The sequence below is a fragment of the Lepeophtheirus salmonis genome, chromosome 1 (assembly GCF_016086655.4).
Source record: "Lepeophtheirus salmonis chromosome 1, UVic_Lsal_1.4, whole genome shotgun sequence".
NCBI lineage: Eukaryota > Metazoa > Arthropoda > Copepoda > Siphonostomatoida > Caligidae > Lepeophtheirus > Lepeophtheirus salmonis.
This window is the reverse complement of record NC_052131.2, coordinates 38700569-38716826: the sequence shown is the minus strand read 5'-3', so window position 1 is coordinate 38716826 and position 16258 is coordinate 38700569. Positions and strand designations below refer to the sequence as shown.

The 16258-nt window shown below is 32.4% G+C and overlaps 3 protein-coding genes across 3 annotated transcripts; 1 reads left to right on the top strand and 2 right to left on the bottom strand.

Annotated features, from left to right (window-relative positions):
* Window positions 1-5452: 5452 nt before the first annotated feature.
* LOC121127050 (uncharacterized) lies at window positions 5453-6901 on the bottom strand. Its single transcript, XM_040722433.2, has 2 exons — window positions 6348-6901; window positions 5453-6287 (listed from the first exon to the last, which is right to left on the bottom strand). The coding sequence occupies exons 1-2, from the start codon at window positions 6598-6600 to the stop codon at window positions 6028-6030; spliced, it is 513 nt and encodes a 170-aa protein (XP_040578367.1). The 5' UTR covers window positions 6601-6901; the 3' UTR covers window positions 5453-6027.
* Hyls1 (Hyls1 centriolar and ciliogenesis associated) lies at window positions 6348-7396 on the bottom strand. The gene is made up of 2 exons (XM_040722441.2): window positions 7254-7396; window positions 6348-7172 (listed from the first exon to the last, which is right to left on the bottom strand). The coding sequence occupies exons 1-2, from the start codon at window positions 7394-7396 to the stop codon at window positions 6884-6886; spliced, it is 432 nt and encodes a 143-aa protein (XP_040578375.1). The 3' UTR covers window positions 6348-6883.
* Window positions 7397-7629: 233 nt separating this feature from the next.
* Window positions 7630-9937, top strand: Sec13 (secretory 13). The gene is made up of 3 exons (XM_040722417.2): window positions 7630-8615; window positions 8954-9183; window positions 9242-9937. The coding sequence occupies exons 1-3, from the start codon at window positions 8402-8404 to the stop codon at window positions 9695-9697; spliced, it is 900 nt and encodes a 299-aa protein (XP_040578351.1). The 5' UTR covers window positions 7630-8401; the 3' UTR covers window positions 9698-9937.
* Window positions 9938-16258: the final 6321 nt, after the last annotated feature.

The following is a 16258-nucleotide window of genomic DNA, read 5'->3' as shown; positions in this document are numbered from 1 at the left end:
AGCTATTATAGGTCCCTATAACAAACAGATTGATCAAGGCCTAAATCCCAGACTGAACATTTGATTTTTAATGGTTTTTTTTTAATTTGCTTTTTTGAAGAAAATAATTTTTTACAACTTTCTTTTTAAAATAATTTTCATTCGAATGAATTTTTTTAAGAAAGAATGTTCTATTTAAGAAATTTGGTTCCGAACCTCTGCGATTGCAGTGGCTTAAGATCAGTCCTAATATCAATGCGTGAGAAATACAACGTATATCGTGAGAGCTTGATATTGATTGAAAATGCGTCAGAGACTTGTGGTCATCCTATATTAATTTATTATAAAGACTTACTTCAAGGAGGTTAATTCAATTGTACAAAGGACCACATGTATCGTTTTTGCTTCAATATCATATAATTTTTATGAGAAAAATAAAAAGAACACAGATTGGTTGAGTAGCATTCTGTAATTTAAATAAATTAAGTACTTTAAAACTCAATACTAAAAAAATAATTGAGTTATTAATATGTCTTAACGAGAACCTTTTTCCTAAATGAACCTTAGCTAACCTGTATTAAAATATCTGAAAAATTAAAAAAATGAATACAAAGCCCTAAAAGCCCTAATATAGTCATCACCAAAATAAAGAGGTATATTGTGATTAATGCCCTAAATATAGTTTTAAAAAAAGGAGGAAAACGCGTCTGGTAGATTGAGTGATATTATTTTCCCTACGCAAGAAGTTCCTTTATAATATTATATCACAGATGACGTCACTTTATCATTTTTTACATAGGGATAAAAAATTTATTCTTATAATTGTTTGTCATTTTCTCTTATGCACCTTTTTCTTGACTTTGCAGAATTTTATCTTCTCAATTCTGTTAAAAAGTGAATTTAATGTAGGTACGTAGTTAGTTAAGGATTAATATTCAACAATTCTAGTGGTAAAAAAAGTATCAATCACTACCTTTTTAGAAATATGGATAACGCGGTCTTTTTTTTATCACTTGGTTTAAAGCTTTGGGGGCAAGGCCGGGCTTAGCTTCAGTTGAGTTTTTCTCTTTCTTTCCTTAATATATTTTTTTACTTTTTACTAAATAAAATGTGTGGCCCTTTTTTTAATATTAATATTTTCGAGTGGCTTCTTTAATATATCATTTTTGAAAAATAATTTTTATCTTATTTTAGAAAAGGCCAAGCCTGAATTACATTTACATATTTTCTTTCATGACGTTTTAAAAAAAAAATGTATATATCTTTTTATTTTTAAAATAGTAAAGCGGGGCCTGGGACAAGTACACTCCTAAAAAAGTCACTGCCTATGATCCTTCTCACTATAAATGTTGTCTACAAGTCGTAACTTCTATAAGCAACCAGATAAATAAATGACTCATTTTAAATGTAGGATTAACAGTACTTGGGATGAGAATAATGCAAAAATGCAATATTTCATGAATTATGGACATATTAATGGACTTAATTTTTTAGTATTTTAACAAAAATGACTATAATATAAGTATTATGTGACACATTATGAAGTTCAAATGCCCAAAGACGTTACACGTAACTACATAATAGCCATGTAATTTAAATAGATCAAAAATGAAATGATGATATCAAAATATGGCTGTTAATTAGAATGACCGATGTTGTAATTTAATAATACATTTCAAGACGCAGAAATTGCAACTTGTACAATGTGATTATACCAGTTGTAACTTGTGCAGACATCGCAACTTGTATTCAACAGAGATATAGCCCTAAGGATTAGAATAATATATACAAACACACCCAGACACATGACATTAGATATACATACGTGAAAGATACCTACTAGAAAATGTGCTATTGCAAATGTGTCTTTTATTACTCAAGTGTATAGCAGTCGCATGTCTCTCAACTAAAAAACAAATATACAATAAACATTTGTGCTTTTGAAATATTGGAAAGTTTCGTAATTGCTATTACCTACTATTTTTTTTAAATAGTTGTTGTATTAATATCATAATGGGGATATCAATCCATTTAAAAGAAAATTAAAACTTTTTTTTTTGACAATAGTTACTACATATTATATTCAATCATTAATGACATACTTTGATATTGTAGTCAAAAAGTATAATTACAAGCCTATACTACTGACTATGTATATTGTATACATCAACAAGTATAGTATTATATTACTTTGTTTTTGTTGGGTGAAGTGACTTTAAATATAGGATTTCAAATGAATAAAATGTCTTGAGCAGGCTTGAACCAATAGATACACATCCCCATTACTACAGGTGTGAGTGAGGGGGGTATGCTACACTCTACTGACTCTTGTCGTCAAATTTGTAGAGCAGACGTTTTTTGAAAAAATAAGTCACAATATTGAAATTGCTGTCAATTCTTTTTATTTAATTGTCTTTTCTAAAAAAAAGAAAAAGATTTTACTTTTAAAAAAAGTTATTTGTTAAATTTTGCATTTCTAAAAAAAGTCTTTAAAAAACATTATGTCAAAATTTTCAAAGATTTGTTGAAAAAATCATTATTTACCATTATATTTCTTTAATCATTAATGTACTTTTTCTGTACATTTTCTTAAATATCTCAATTTAGGTAGATTCGTTCATACCTGCACTGCATTTGAAGCAATTATTTGTTGAATAGTAATCATTTTCATTTACCAGGAGGTAGATTTTGAAATTACAGACCTCTCACTCGAGGCCAATTTTGCCCAAATATTTGTGACTATAATTTTTATTACTTATCATAGTTAGAGATATGTCTTAATTACTTTAAAAAAAGTATTGATTTTACTTGAATTATCATGAATATTGATAGTTCCCACAGAATGGGAGAGAACAATTGCTCCCTTCCCCTGCTTTCCCATCTCCTACACCTATACATTAGGCACTTGTTGATTGCAGTATTATGGTCTATGTTTACTATAAAAAACCGTTCTGATTCACCTGTACGTACGAGGTCGAGCTGTGGAGACCAATAGAGAAAAAAGACGAAGAAAAAATATCGTTCAATGATTGTTTTCCTGTTGAGATGCTCAAAAATGTAAAGCATTGCCAAATATGGACATTGGTAAGAATGACTCTGTTTTTTATCCTCAATTCTATTTTTGAATCCAACAGGGACATATAAGCAGTGATGTTTATCAGGAGTATTTTGGGCATGTTAAAAAAAAGAAACTGAAGATCAACATGGTAACCCTGACAATTTGAATAATGGTCCGGAGGTGAGCACCATAGCTGTCATTAGTTTAGCTACAAGCAGCCATGACAAAGAGGAGGGAGAGAAGGAAATAAACAAGAAGTTCACTCCTCAAGAATTAAATAACAATAATACGGCGATACAAAATAAAAAAATCATCATCTTTACTCACCGTCATTCATGAGCACAACACTCGTGGTTACACTTTGATTTTTGAGGAGAGAACATCCAAGTATAAAGAATAATCATAACAGCAAAAACAAATTATAAAATACTTTTCAAGTCGTCAACAAAACTCGCACGCTAAAAAAGTACTAAGAATTTACAACCATAGCAATGAGTATAAAACAATAAAATGTTAAAGAATGTTTAAGACGTACTTTGATCCTTAGTATCATCAATATAATGAGTTTTAATAATGCTACCAAAGAGGTTTACGAAGGGATTGTTTCACTTGTGTTATTATGAGAAGAGGATCGTTATTAGATAGTTGAATCAAATTCATCGTCCCTAATGATGGAAAAACATAGACAAAAAGGCATTCAAGCAGGAATTGCGCAGAGTATTTGATTATATACCGAAGTTACTTGCTACTTCGTGGGTTGATCTTTTACCTGCTTTTATTTTTTTATTCTTCCTTTTCAGCCACCATAAAATATATATATGTATAGTCTGATAAGTGATAATATAGTCTATATAATATACACGTCAGGAGTAATGCGTAATGCGCAAAAGGTAACATAAGTAGATAAATAGCTATTAATATAAACATAGTTAAGGTTCTGAGATTTCAATGCAATAATTATTTTCAGATAAAAAAAAGATAAGATTTGAAAGAACAAAAAAAAAAAAAAAAAAAAAAAATACAGCCAAAATTATCCATGCATATCATATATGTAAATTTGTTATATGATTGTTACGTATACCATTGGCTATATCATTTAATTGTGACAGTGAGGCCCATGACGTATTCCCCTACAGTTGATGGTCGCTCATTGATGTTGCATCAGCATTTCACTATAATTTCCAGTCGCTTTTCAACATGTAAATAAATGACGAATTAAGTATATATAATTAATATTAAGTTTCATATATTTTTATAAGTAGGTAGTGTAAGTGTTTATCCTCTAATTATCCTATCTAAAGTGCACTTAACATCAGGCCTTTAACGACAAATTTTATTATATACTCATTGCTATGACTTTATCTTTTTTTATAAGAGCAACACTTGGGTGTCTACCCACCATGTTACACGTATTGTCTATTGTTGACCCAAAACGAAAGATGCATATCGAGAAAATGTATCAAAATAGAAAAACCAAAAAGTATTCCGTTTCAACCCAATCCATTTTTTTTCTTTTTGAGAAATAAACCCTTTTAAAATTTGCTTTCATTGTCCAATGAAGAAACAAAATAATTTTTAATATATACTATTTCAGTAAAGATATCAAACGTGGAACGTCAGCACGAAATCAAGCTAGAATGATTTATCTCAAAAGTCTGTATTAACTTTGTATTCTTGGACGAATTATCGTTAATTTCTGTCAACAAAGAATTCTTATTAACCATTTGGAGGTGATACAAATTAAACTTAAAGTAGAAAAAAATAATTGTCATAATAAAATAATTAGAAATTGATATATTTTGTTTGAAAGGGACATATCCGGGTCAATTTAAGTCCCTTAAATCAAATAAAGGTTTTAAACAAGAGTTAATATTCTTGGCTATGTTAACACATCCCACAAATTTGATTAGGATACCTATAATTGATCAAGATAAGTCCATAAAATATTGGGCTGTACATATATATGAAGTAAAATAAATAAATATGGAGTGTTCTCCTTTTCTTAATTTTTGTTCAAGATTGTTTGTATGTTGACCATCACAAATGTTAATTTATAAAATATGACAAAGATTTCCTTTTTAGAGCTTCCAGCTCATAGGGGTGCTACACTTCTATTCCTAAGTACGTATAAGAATATTATTTGAACAATGATTTGACTTTCAGTAGGTAACTGCAGAATTATATTTTTTTCTGTTTTTCTTTCTCATCTGGCTTCAACAATATTATGTATATCTTCACGGGGGATTCATGATTCAAAAAAGCACATATTGTGTATGGACCTATAAGACAGTAATACATAAATGTATGATGTATGTATGTATATACAAACTGAAGAAGATTCGACTTATAATTGGCAATAAGTGATCTTTTAGCTGATATTGTAGACATGACGCAAAATAGATTGAGAATAAATAATTTATAAAAATCAAAAGGATATATTTAAAAAAAATCAGCAAATAAAACAAATTATGAAGTTATTTGGGCATCCTATTTAATTGGCGGATCAACGATTTATTTTTGTCCTCTTTAGATTGAATAATGGGCAAAACAGTTTCATAGAACTCCTTTTCTTTCATCAATTTATCATCTTTCATGGAGTTCAGACTCAATTTATCCTTATTCAGTTGACTATTCAACTTTGACAACTTATCTTGATTCTCACTCACTTCCTTTTTGAGGGATACTATTTTTCGAACAATCCCTGACATAAAGTCATTTTTTTCTGAGAGTCCCTCTACTAGAGATAACTCAATGGCTACGTCGTTTACAGTGAGTACGTAGTTATCAAATGTAACCTTGTCAAATAGACTAGATGGCCAGTCTTTGGATGAGTCGACTTGAGTGGTGCCCATATAATATTTGCCATTAGAGTAGACAATAAATTGTAGAGTGTTATTCTCCTCAAGAGAAGAAACCTTGAGGAAGGTATCAGATGATAATTTATGATAGTAAAAGTTGGACATTTAAAAAAAAGTAAAAGCAATGGTATGTTACTCTTCTAATGTGCCTTCAAGGAATGCTAATGGTGTTGCGTTGTCGAGAGCTTTGTCAAAGTCCTTTTTAGTAATTGTCTTTTTCTTGGAAGATTTTGTATATAGGTAACACTCTTCAGCAAGATTTTGAATAAATAGCTCAGTGGCCTTAGTAACAAGGAAAACACTGTCCGCAGATGCAAGATTCAATTCAGGATCACATTTCATAATATTCTTAATTCTTCCCAATGGCAAACGATATAATTTATCTTCTTTTTCTTTAAAAAATAAATTCAGTCTAAGGGTTATTTTAATGTAAAGAGATGAATACCACTCACCTAATTCTTCCGTATCAGACAAACAATGGACCTCAGGCTGCTCTTGCAAAATACTTTGCGACACTGTCTCCGAATCCATAAAATTACTATCTTCCTCAATTAATTCCTCAGTTTCTCCGTGAAGAAGGTCTATTGCTTCTTCTTCCTCTTGCTCCGTTGGAAGGATGAATTGTGTTTCTGAAGACAAAATTGGTTCTTGAGGAACTATTTGCTCAGTTTCTTGAAAGAGAACATCCTCAGACTCACTCAGCATATCAGAGACTCGGGATCTGAAAATTGAATTGTGCTTCTAGGAAATATATTTTTTAAATGTGTATAAATTGCTAGAAAGTTCATGTATTTAAAGTTTTGTGAACAAGATTGACTAAGAGTCACATGGAATGAACAAATAGAATTAAGTGAACTCCTTATAACTAATTATGCTACAATAAAAACCTATGGATTTGTCTAACATATGTATAATAAATGCAGTAAAATGAACACAATATCGGTGATGAAGAGTTTTTTGGTTTTTTAAAATATGAGGTTAATTTCTACTAATTAGGTCCCATCATTCTTTCACGAATGACCCATCGAAGAGACTTTGAGGAATCATCTCCAGGGAAATTAATAGAGTCCCAGTAGGCTTTATATTCATTATACAATTTGATGGGATCTGTTTTCTTCTGAGGCTCTACTAGTCGTGGCCGAATAAAGGATGTAGTGGGCTGATTGGGCAAGGAGGAGTGAATTTGAGGCTTTCCTTCCTCTTCGCCGATTCCAGAGTCTTCTTCAATACGAATGCAAACATCGGGTTCATCGAAGGATGGAACAGGTGCCTCTCTCCTGCAATCAGAAATAGACAATAATGATTAATTACGACATAACCTAAGCCTGAGTTGTGGTGCAATGGGCGTCTGGCTCTACCTCAGAACCTCTCTTTTCTCTTCGTGACGAATAAGTTTCTTCAAATCTCTCACAAATTCTCTGAGTTGACTCTCGGATATGTCTGGATAGCCCAACTCCTTGAGATGAGCTTGTACTTGTGCATGGCTGAATTTTAAAGGCATTTTTCGTTGTGGAGCAGAATGAAGACGGAGGTATGGGAGAAAGGCAGGAATTGAGTCACTCACTGAATCAGTGGCTCAATATCAAATATTTATAATTTATATTGGAAGGGAATTGCCGGGCAGTACAGTACCTAGTACTTGTGCCGTGAGGAGGAAAATTATAATAAAAAATTTACTTTTCTGCGCCTAGAAAATCTCAGTATTAAATATATTTGACATTTATTTGAGAAGCGAAAGAAGAATGAATAATAATAGAATGTGTCAATATTTTGGCGGGGATTTCAGCACATGGCTACCAACTGAAATAAAGTATTATATTTTATTTTTAACATAGCATAACATATAAATGGATCAATCCAACTCTTATGAGTCATCATTGTGACATAATATTAAAAATAATTGTACATATTGTGAACAAAATAAGGCAATTCTCCTGACTATCATATAGATTGTTGTTTGATATACAACTATTTTATTACAACACTGCTTTTCCATATTTTCTGATGTAGAGCAATGACGTCATGAAATTTCTTATTCCACCGTCCACGTCAATTTGTGAACTTGAATAAATAGTTTCATAAGAATGATTTGAAGAAGCGACCTCTCTTGTTCAAATGTACATATTTATTTACATCACTTTTTCTTTTATAATAACTAAAAAGGGGAATCCCAAATCCCTATTCCAAAAGATTTTATAAAAGTATTATAAAGAAATTGAAATGATGAATGTTCGTTGATCTATTTCCTCCTAAATATTGATGAACTTAGGTATTAGCAGAAGGGAGGAACCATCCTTTATTGAAAGGTGTCGCTAGTTGTGGACTCTTTTCTTTCTCTCTCTCTCTCTTCCTCTGTTCTTCTTCTTCTTTTTTCAGGACAGTTTTAACTTTGATCATTGACAAGTGATTGACTTACGAGTTCCGTGTCACGTTACAGCCAAATATAATAAGACACTTTTTGGGAATAATCTCATAATTCCGAGGTGTGGAAGCTCCATTTTCGAATATGGTGACGGTCCAGAGTACAGTAGATACGGGACATGAGGACATGGTCCATGATGCCCAAATGGATTACTATGGAACGCGATTGGCCACTTGCTCTTCTGATAGAACGATTCGAATCTTTCAAGTTCAAGAAGGAAAAACGCGAGGGCATTTAGCAGATCTGAGAGGGCACGAAGGACCCGTCTGGCAAGTGGCCTGGGGACCCCCTTCCTTAGGTTATTAATTAGAGACAAGCTTCGTGATTGAGCTTCATTCAACGAATTGGGGATTTGCTTTTTTGTTCATTTTAATTTTTAATTTTTGTAGCTCTGTCTTTTACATTCGGGTATATTAATATGATCTTTATTATCATAGAGATGACCCAAGTTTACCAGTTGAAACATTTGAGTAATTCCATTGCCTCGTTTAGATCAAGTATGACCTTCAGAGATATTCTCTGACGAATCATTATCAATCATTTCAAAGAGTTATTTAACATTATTGTGAATACGACTCATAAATTCTACAATGTAGGCTCAATCATGAATCTCAAAATAACTCGAACATCATACAGGGAGTGTAATAGCCTCATGCAGCTACGATCGTCGTGTCATTCTTTGGAAAGAGGATGAATCTGGATCATGGTCCAAGATTCACGAATATTGTAATCATGATAGCTCCGTAAACTCGGTCTCCTGGGGAGGTACACGGGATACTCCATCACTCGTATGTGGTTCATCAGATGGGTCTGTCTCCATTATCACTGCCAATCCATCATCTCCATCCTCTTGGGAAGCTGAGAAAGTATTTTTTATATTAAATGAACCAGGAGAAGATCACTACAATTTTTATTGTTTTCCAGATCAATAATGCTCACAACATTGGATGTAATGCCGTGTCATGGGCTCCTAATAATGCTACCCGCTTTGTAACTGGGGGTTGTGATAATCTTATCAAAACATGGAAATATTCAACTGAGGAGTCACGCTATGTAGAAGAAACCATACTTGAAGGCCATTCCGATTGGGTACGAGACGTGGCCTGGGCTCCATCACTTGGACTATCTCGCTCTGTCATTGCATCATGCTCTCAGGATAGAAGAGTTATCATTTGGACATCTTCTTCTGAAGAGTCAAGTGTTTGGACTCCTAAAACAATGCACACATTTGACGATGTTGTGTGGCATGTAAGTTGGTCCATATCTGGAAATTTGCTCGCTGTCTCAAGTGGGAATAATAAGGTTTCCCTATGGAAAGAGTCCCTTGAAGGAGAATGGGTCTGTATTTCGGATGTTCACAAAAATTCAAGTCAAGGATAATTCTTTTGGAGTCCTTTGTATCTATTTTATTTTTAACTATTATGTTTTGTACCTTGTTATGGAAGAAGAACTAATAAGAAATACCAATTTAGAAGAAAGCCAGAAATTACTTTGTTCTAGGCTAAAAACACCAGTGATCATTGTATTTTCCTAGCCATAAAAATTAAACTTGAATTAAAGTCATGAAATTATTTTTTTTAAATAAATAAATATAGACGCTATATCTTCGTTTTAATCTAAGATATTTTTGTTTTAAGCATTTTTTTTAATAACTAACGGGAGTTCCCGTTCAGTTGAATTACTGACAAATGTTGCCTTAATAATATAGAGGATAACTTCTAAAGAAATCATCATTGTTAATCTCCCTTTTCATTAGCAAACTCACAGCTAGTTACTCAATTACTAGCTAATTAGTTAACTAATGTTCTCTCCTCAAGAATGTAAGAATAATATCAGCTTGAGAATTTTATTTAATATGACGTAATGACCTGTTATGTAAATTCTATGTATTTTTTAGATGGTCCGTTGTTTTTTTTTTAATTGGTAATCTGAACATTGAATTTTTTTTTCTTTAGCAGTTGTCATTATTATTTAATTTCTGAGTATTGAACTTCATTCCCTAAATAGATTCAATTATATTCAAAGCCTGGTGGAACATTAGTGAGTTGCGTTCCCTTTGAGACACATAAAATGTCGCATCATATATTGCTTCAAAAATAAATAATATATTTCATATACAGAATGTTTATGCCAAAATGAAGCAATTTACAACTCATTTGCCTCATCCATAAATAATGTTGTTTTTTTTTATGTTGATTCATTGTCGTTATTTCTTTTTTAAGTACTGTGAAACCGGCTTAAGGCGGATACGTTTAATCAAGAGAAGTATTCCTTGGTTTAATACGGACATTCGTTCATAGGGCGCATTTATATATTTCCAGAATTAGTTATAATACAGGTACTAGGATGTACCTGTATTATATATTTTATTAATACACTAGCACGAACAAGCTATCTTAAAGATAGTCGATGGAAGATTTTATTTATATTTTGCTTATTTAAGTTAAAATTCTAAACTAAAAACAATATACTATAAACTATAATTATATAATAGGTAAATTTCTATTGTAAAACCTCCTAGTATATAACCTTTTTTAGCTGTTTCTCTCCATTTGATGTAATTATAATCAAATTTGCAACCCCTTTTGACACCCTTGAAAATTCAACATATAATTGAGGCTGTGAAAATACTGATTTTGGTAAATATAAAGGAATTTTATATAAATGTTTGACCCTGTGACTTATTAGTTGTCATTGCCATTGCTAACTTGCCATGTTCCTTCTTCACCATAATGAAGATTCAAGATATATTAACTCGCTGATCCTCTTTCTAATCCCCTTTTTAATTCGTATTTAATATACGTAGTACAATAATTCGTTTTTTTGATTTTTAATTTTTTTATAGCATTTTCGAATCGACAACCCATACTTTAAAAAAAAACTTTGAGACACGGGGATCTATTTTGATTTATGATAAAAAAATCAACTTATTAGGAAAAAATCAAACTTGCCCTCCAGAGCTGAGGAATTTAATCTGATCTACATTAGTTTCTCTATGTACAGACTAACTTCATGAAAACATTTTTTATTTATTCTAAACAGTAGCAAATTATTTTTTTCGTATATTTATGTAAGAAAACATTTACAAACTAGAATGGGCACTCGGTAAAGCGCAAACCTCCGTCCATTGTCATTTTTTTCTTAATAAAAGATAATTTCTTCTCTGTCAAAAAATGTGAGATGTTGAACACGTTGAATTTAATAAAATTTAATGTATATTGTATTGATACTTTAATGTGTATTACTAGTAAAGGGTTACCCGGTGTTACTCGGGCCAAGGAGGGAGAGGGTATCACTATTTCTGAGACTTGGTCGAGCACCGAATTTTTTTTTCGGTTCGGTCTTAAGTGATTTTTTCTAGACCCATTTTTCGATCCAGACTGTGGACCGATTTTTTCGATCTCACTATGTTGAATGATTTTGATTCGGTCTCACTGTATGGATCGATTTTTTTTAGTCTCAATTAATGGAATTTATGGATTTTTTTTTTCGGTCTCGTATATTATGAGAAACTTTTTTTTTTCTAGATCAACCGTCATTTATTTTTTTCAAAAAAATCTCAAAAGTACACGATAAGTTCTAGAACAAATACTGTAGACATATAAAAAATGGCGGGATCAAAATTAATGTGAGCTATATCTCTTTAAACTTTTGTATAACGTCATTGTACTTTAAGAAACATATGACGTCATGTTATAAACAGTTTATCTGTAAAATTGGTCTAGACCGATATTTTTGGGACAGAATTAGACCGAATTTATCCTTTTGACCGATCTAGACCAAATTTTTATATGAAACCGCTGCAGACCGATCTTTTAATTTTCAATAAAGCATTAAACCAAGAAATGCATCGAACAACGATAGCCTGAGGAAATAGTCAATATTTGTCATAATGTTTTTGCAAGATGTCGCTTTTCTATGACGTCACTCATTCATTTATTGTACCTAGTACATAGTATTAATAACTTACTCATAATGAGTAATAATACTTATATATTTTATTCTGGTCTTAAATATTTTATATAAAGCAAATTTGAAACAAATTACTCCAAAATAATGGGTCGTCTCCGAGGATGCAAAAATAGAACTGAGTCAAATTTCTAAAAGCTTTTTTAAATTTCCCATTCCCAAAAATCATAAAGAACTCACAAGAAGAAAAAAATTAATATCAAATCTGAAAATATATTCCTAATTGGAAATCTAATGACCATTCTGTATTTGAAAATCATTTTGAATCATAATTCCTTCTCCATAATTGTTCAAGTTAAAAGTATATGAATAATGAAGTAAATAAAAGTAGAAACAGTACAATACTTGACTCACTCATGAGAGAACAGGAACTGATTCTCCAAAATGCTTGAAATAATAATGCCTCTAGCAGACAAAAAAAGTAAATTTTGACCAAGATATTTTTTTCCGCGCTATTAATGACGTTAGCCTTCGATGTACTACTTCGTTTAAAGCTTTAGTAGAAAAAAATATGAATTTTATTCCAAACTTACTTATACTAATAACAATATGGTCAAGAGATGATGTCCTCATTCCTTTGTTGTAGTGATGATTTCAGTATGTTGAGTTAGCACTATTTCTTAGTTTAAGACATGATTTTATCTATGTATCTCAATGTGCTCAAAAGTGATGGTCGATTATGCCATTTTGATTTTTTTCTTTTAAATTTGACCTTTAGTTTTGACCTTAAATTTTGTGTTTTATTAAGGATCATGATTAAACCTACTTATTGACAGCAATTAGAGCTCTGTAACTCAATATTTTCCAAAGTGATTGCCGTTTATGTATTTTTAACGTTTTGTGCTGCCTTGATCTTTGATTTTGACCTCTCAAAATTTAATGGCCTTTTACTACAACTATAGACGTATAATATTCGTAATAATTTGTAGATTAATTATATAATGAAATGAAATCCAGTGAAAGTGCAATGGAGAGCTATCATCCCAAAATAACCGTCTGAATGATTGGTTGGATCAAAATCGATTTGTAAATTTTGCCGTAATCCTGGTGACCAACAAACAAACAAAGGCTAGTAGGAAGTGCGTTGAAGTGATTTACAACTCTCCTCTATTTCCCACTACAAAGAAAACGTTGACGTGGTTGTCACAATTATTTTTTGACTTTATTGGACCTAGCGTTTGAAGTCCGCGTTCATACTTAGGGACTTAAGCCCCATAGAATTCTTGGTGTAGGGCAAAGTTGAACTGGCCACCAAAAGCTTTTCTTGCAACACAAAGTACACGCTGATGTCTAAAATCTGCCAAAGGAGACTGTCATCAAGACATGCTCGCGTTTCCGAGGTCGAATTGAGGCCGTTATTGACGCCAGAGTCGATTATATTCAATAATAATATATTTTTTTATTCAGCTTTTATTTGGCATTGGTTGTTTTATTATAATTAATTTATAAGTTTAGGAGAAAATTCATTTAAAAAAAATTGTGTTGGCTGTTAGATAGAAGGAATAATTATAAATACCGTTATTTGATTACTGATACAGGTGTGCGCGTCTAAAACTGAACGTTCCTTTAAGTTTTACGCCATGCACATATTCGTGATTTTATTGAGTTGAAACTGGTTTATACTTCGAGGCAAGGGTCTTGACTAGTTATAAATAAAACTCCAGCAAAATCTAAATAGCAACAGTGAAACAACCGCCGATAATATGGAGAGACGTTGAGTCGCAATTTTGGAACTTTCCGCGCTGGGAAAAACTCCCACTGAAATTGCCAAGGCTCTGAACTGCAGCTGCACCGCTGTTTACAGCGTGGTAGTCAAAGGGACTCCTGAGGCGACCACAAGATCTAAGTCAAGGCCTCGAAGGTCGGACGAAATGGTTGCTGCCGTGAAAAAGTCTGTTGAGGACAAGAGAGGCATGGTAAATGTCAGCATCCTCTCCAGGGAGTTCAACGTCAGCAGAAGGACCATGGACCGGCTAGTTAAGAAAGATCTTGCCCTTAAGGTCTACAAAAGAAGCCCTCGTCAAGCCCTCAAGCCTGTAGACAAGGAAAAACGCCTCGCAAGGTCAAAGATTCTTCTCAACAGCCTTAAGAAAAAACCAGCCGATGTCGTATTTTTGTTCAGTGATGAGACGCCCTTCAGCCTTGGCGAGATGATTTTATCTGTCAGAGTCTCTCGGTGCCAGGGATGATGACGTGGTAAATGTGGGTAAGGAACGGCACTTCTCCAACCTCCAGGTCCTGGCCGTTGTTGCGTCTGACGGTCAGAAATGTGATTTCATCTTCTTGGAGGACCACGAGAGGCTTAACTACGAGACGTACTGCCAATACTTGAAGGACAAATTGTACAAGTCCAAGGATCAGCTGAAGTCTGCCCTTAAGAATACCTGAGCCAACCTCGACATGAGCTTCATCGCCAAGTCATGCAGCATGCCCCGGTCTAGGCTGGAGTTGGTAGTGGAGAACATGGGCGGCCCTATTGAATAGACATGTGTCTAAGACTCTAATCTTTCATTTTAAATAAATTAATTCGTCGACCACTTTAAAAATTACAGAATTATTTAACTATTTTTAAAAATTTCAGAGTTTTCAGTATTAGACTTGCCCACATGTATATATAGATTGGGGGAGAGTCCCCCAAAAAGGAGCTAGCGACGCTACAACACCTATGTATATATATATATTGACAACATGAAATTGATCTGATCGAAAAGGTTCAACTAAGTAGACACAAACAAAAATATATTATTAAGGTTTTTTCCCTCAGAGCGAAATTACATTTAGTTTGTCATTCGTAGTAGTGTTTTCGAGGTCCGATCCAAGAGTGACCCAAATATGAATATGTAAATGTTATAATGTTCTGTTCAACATGTCATGGGGATAGATCTGAAGGGGAACAAAGAGGATAACTCCTTTTCTTCCCCTTTAATATTTATTCGAGATATAATTTTACAAAAAGACATTAACCAACGAATAATAAAAGACAATATGGGATTCCCCCTCTTCCTACTTGTTGATATTGGTTCTTACACACTGAATAATTAATTCAATTAATTCCCCGTCTTGGAAAACAGCAAATGTATTCGAAGTGAGAGGGGGAAAAATCAAGCAAAATTCAATCTATGGGTCTCAACTCTGAACATGTTGATATTGTTTGGATAAAAAAATAGACAAAACGAAAAGATAAACAATTTTTATTAAGAGAAAAAGAGGAGAAAAGCAATTGCTTTCATTTTTCTTCCAAAGAATCCTCACAACTTTGAGGTGTCTCCTTATATAGAAATACAAAAAATTACGAACCTTCTTTTGTGAAATTGAATGAATGCCATATATACCGTCAGATGGAAGGTTTATCGTGCAGTACGGGTATCTTTGTAACTATAACATGCACTTTTAAATTGTCCATTTAGTATATAAGTAAAAGAAATGATGAGTTCAATGCTCCTCTCCATTGGATAAATCAACTCTCTTCAACAATCGATTTTTTTTTTAGTGTTGGGAAACTTTGAAAATAATGTAGGCATAATTATATGATTTTCTATACAAAATACCCTAAAAAACCCATAAAACAACGTGTATTTATTTGTCTGATTACATTTAAAGAATTTACAATATATATCATTTGATTTGGAGAGGAACTGTGAAGAAACCTCTTCGAGTAAATTGACTTCAAAGTCTAATTATAAAGCTTTTTGAATGATTTGCCATATACATAAATATGTCTTAGGAATATGCATAAATAATAAGAAATATAAATTATAGCACAAAATGTGTGTACGCATAAATTAAAAATTTAAATACGAAATATTTGCTGCTTTTTTATCAATATTATACCACCTACTAAAAAGAATAAGACATAATAGTCGAGTCACTTCGACATGTAGGTATCTCTGAGGTCAAGGAGAAGAAGCAGAAATAGATAAGTACAATGATTCAGAGTCATGCGCACTCCTTTAGATCTCTTCTTTGGGGCTG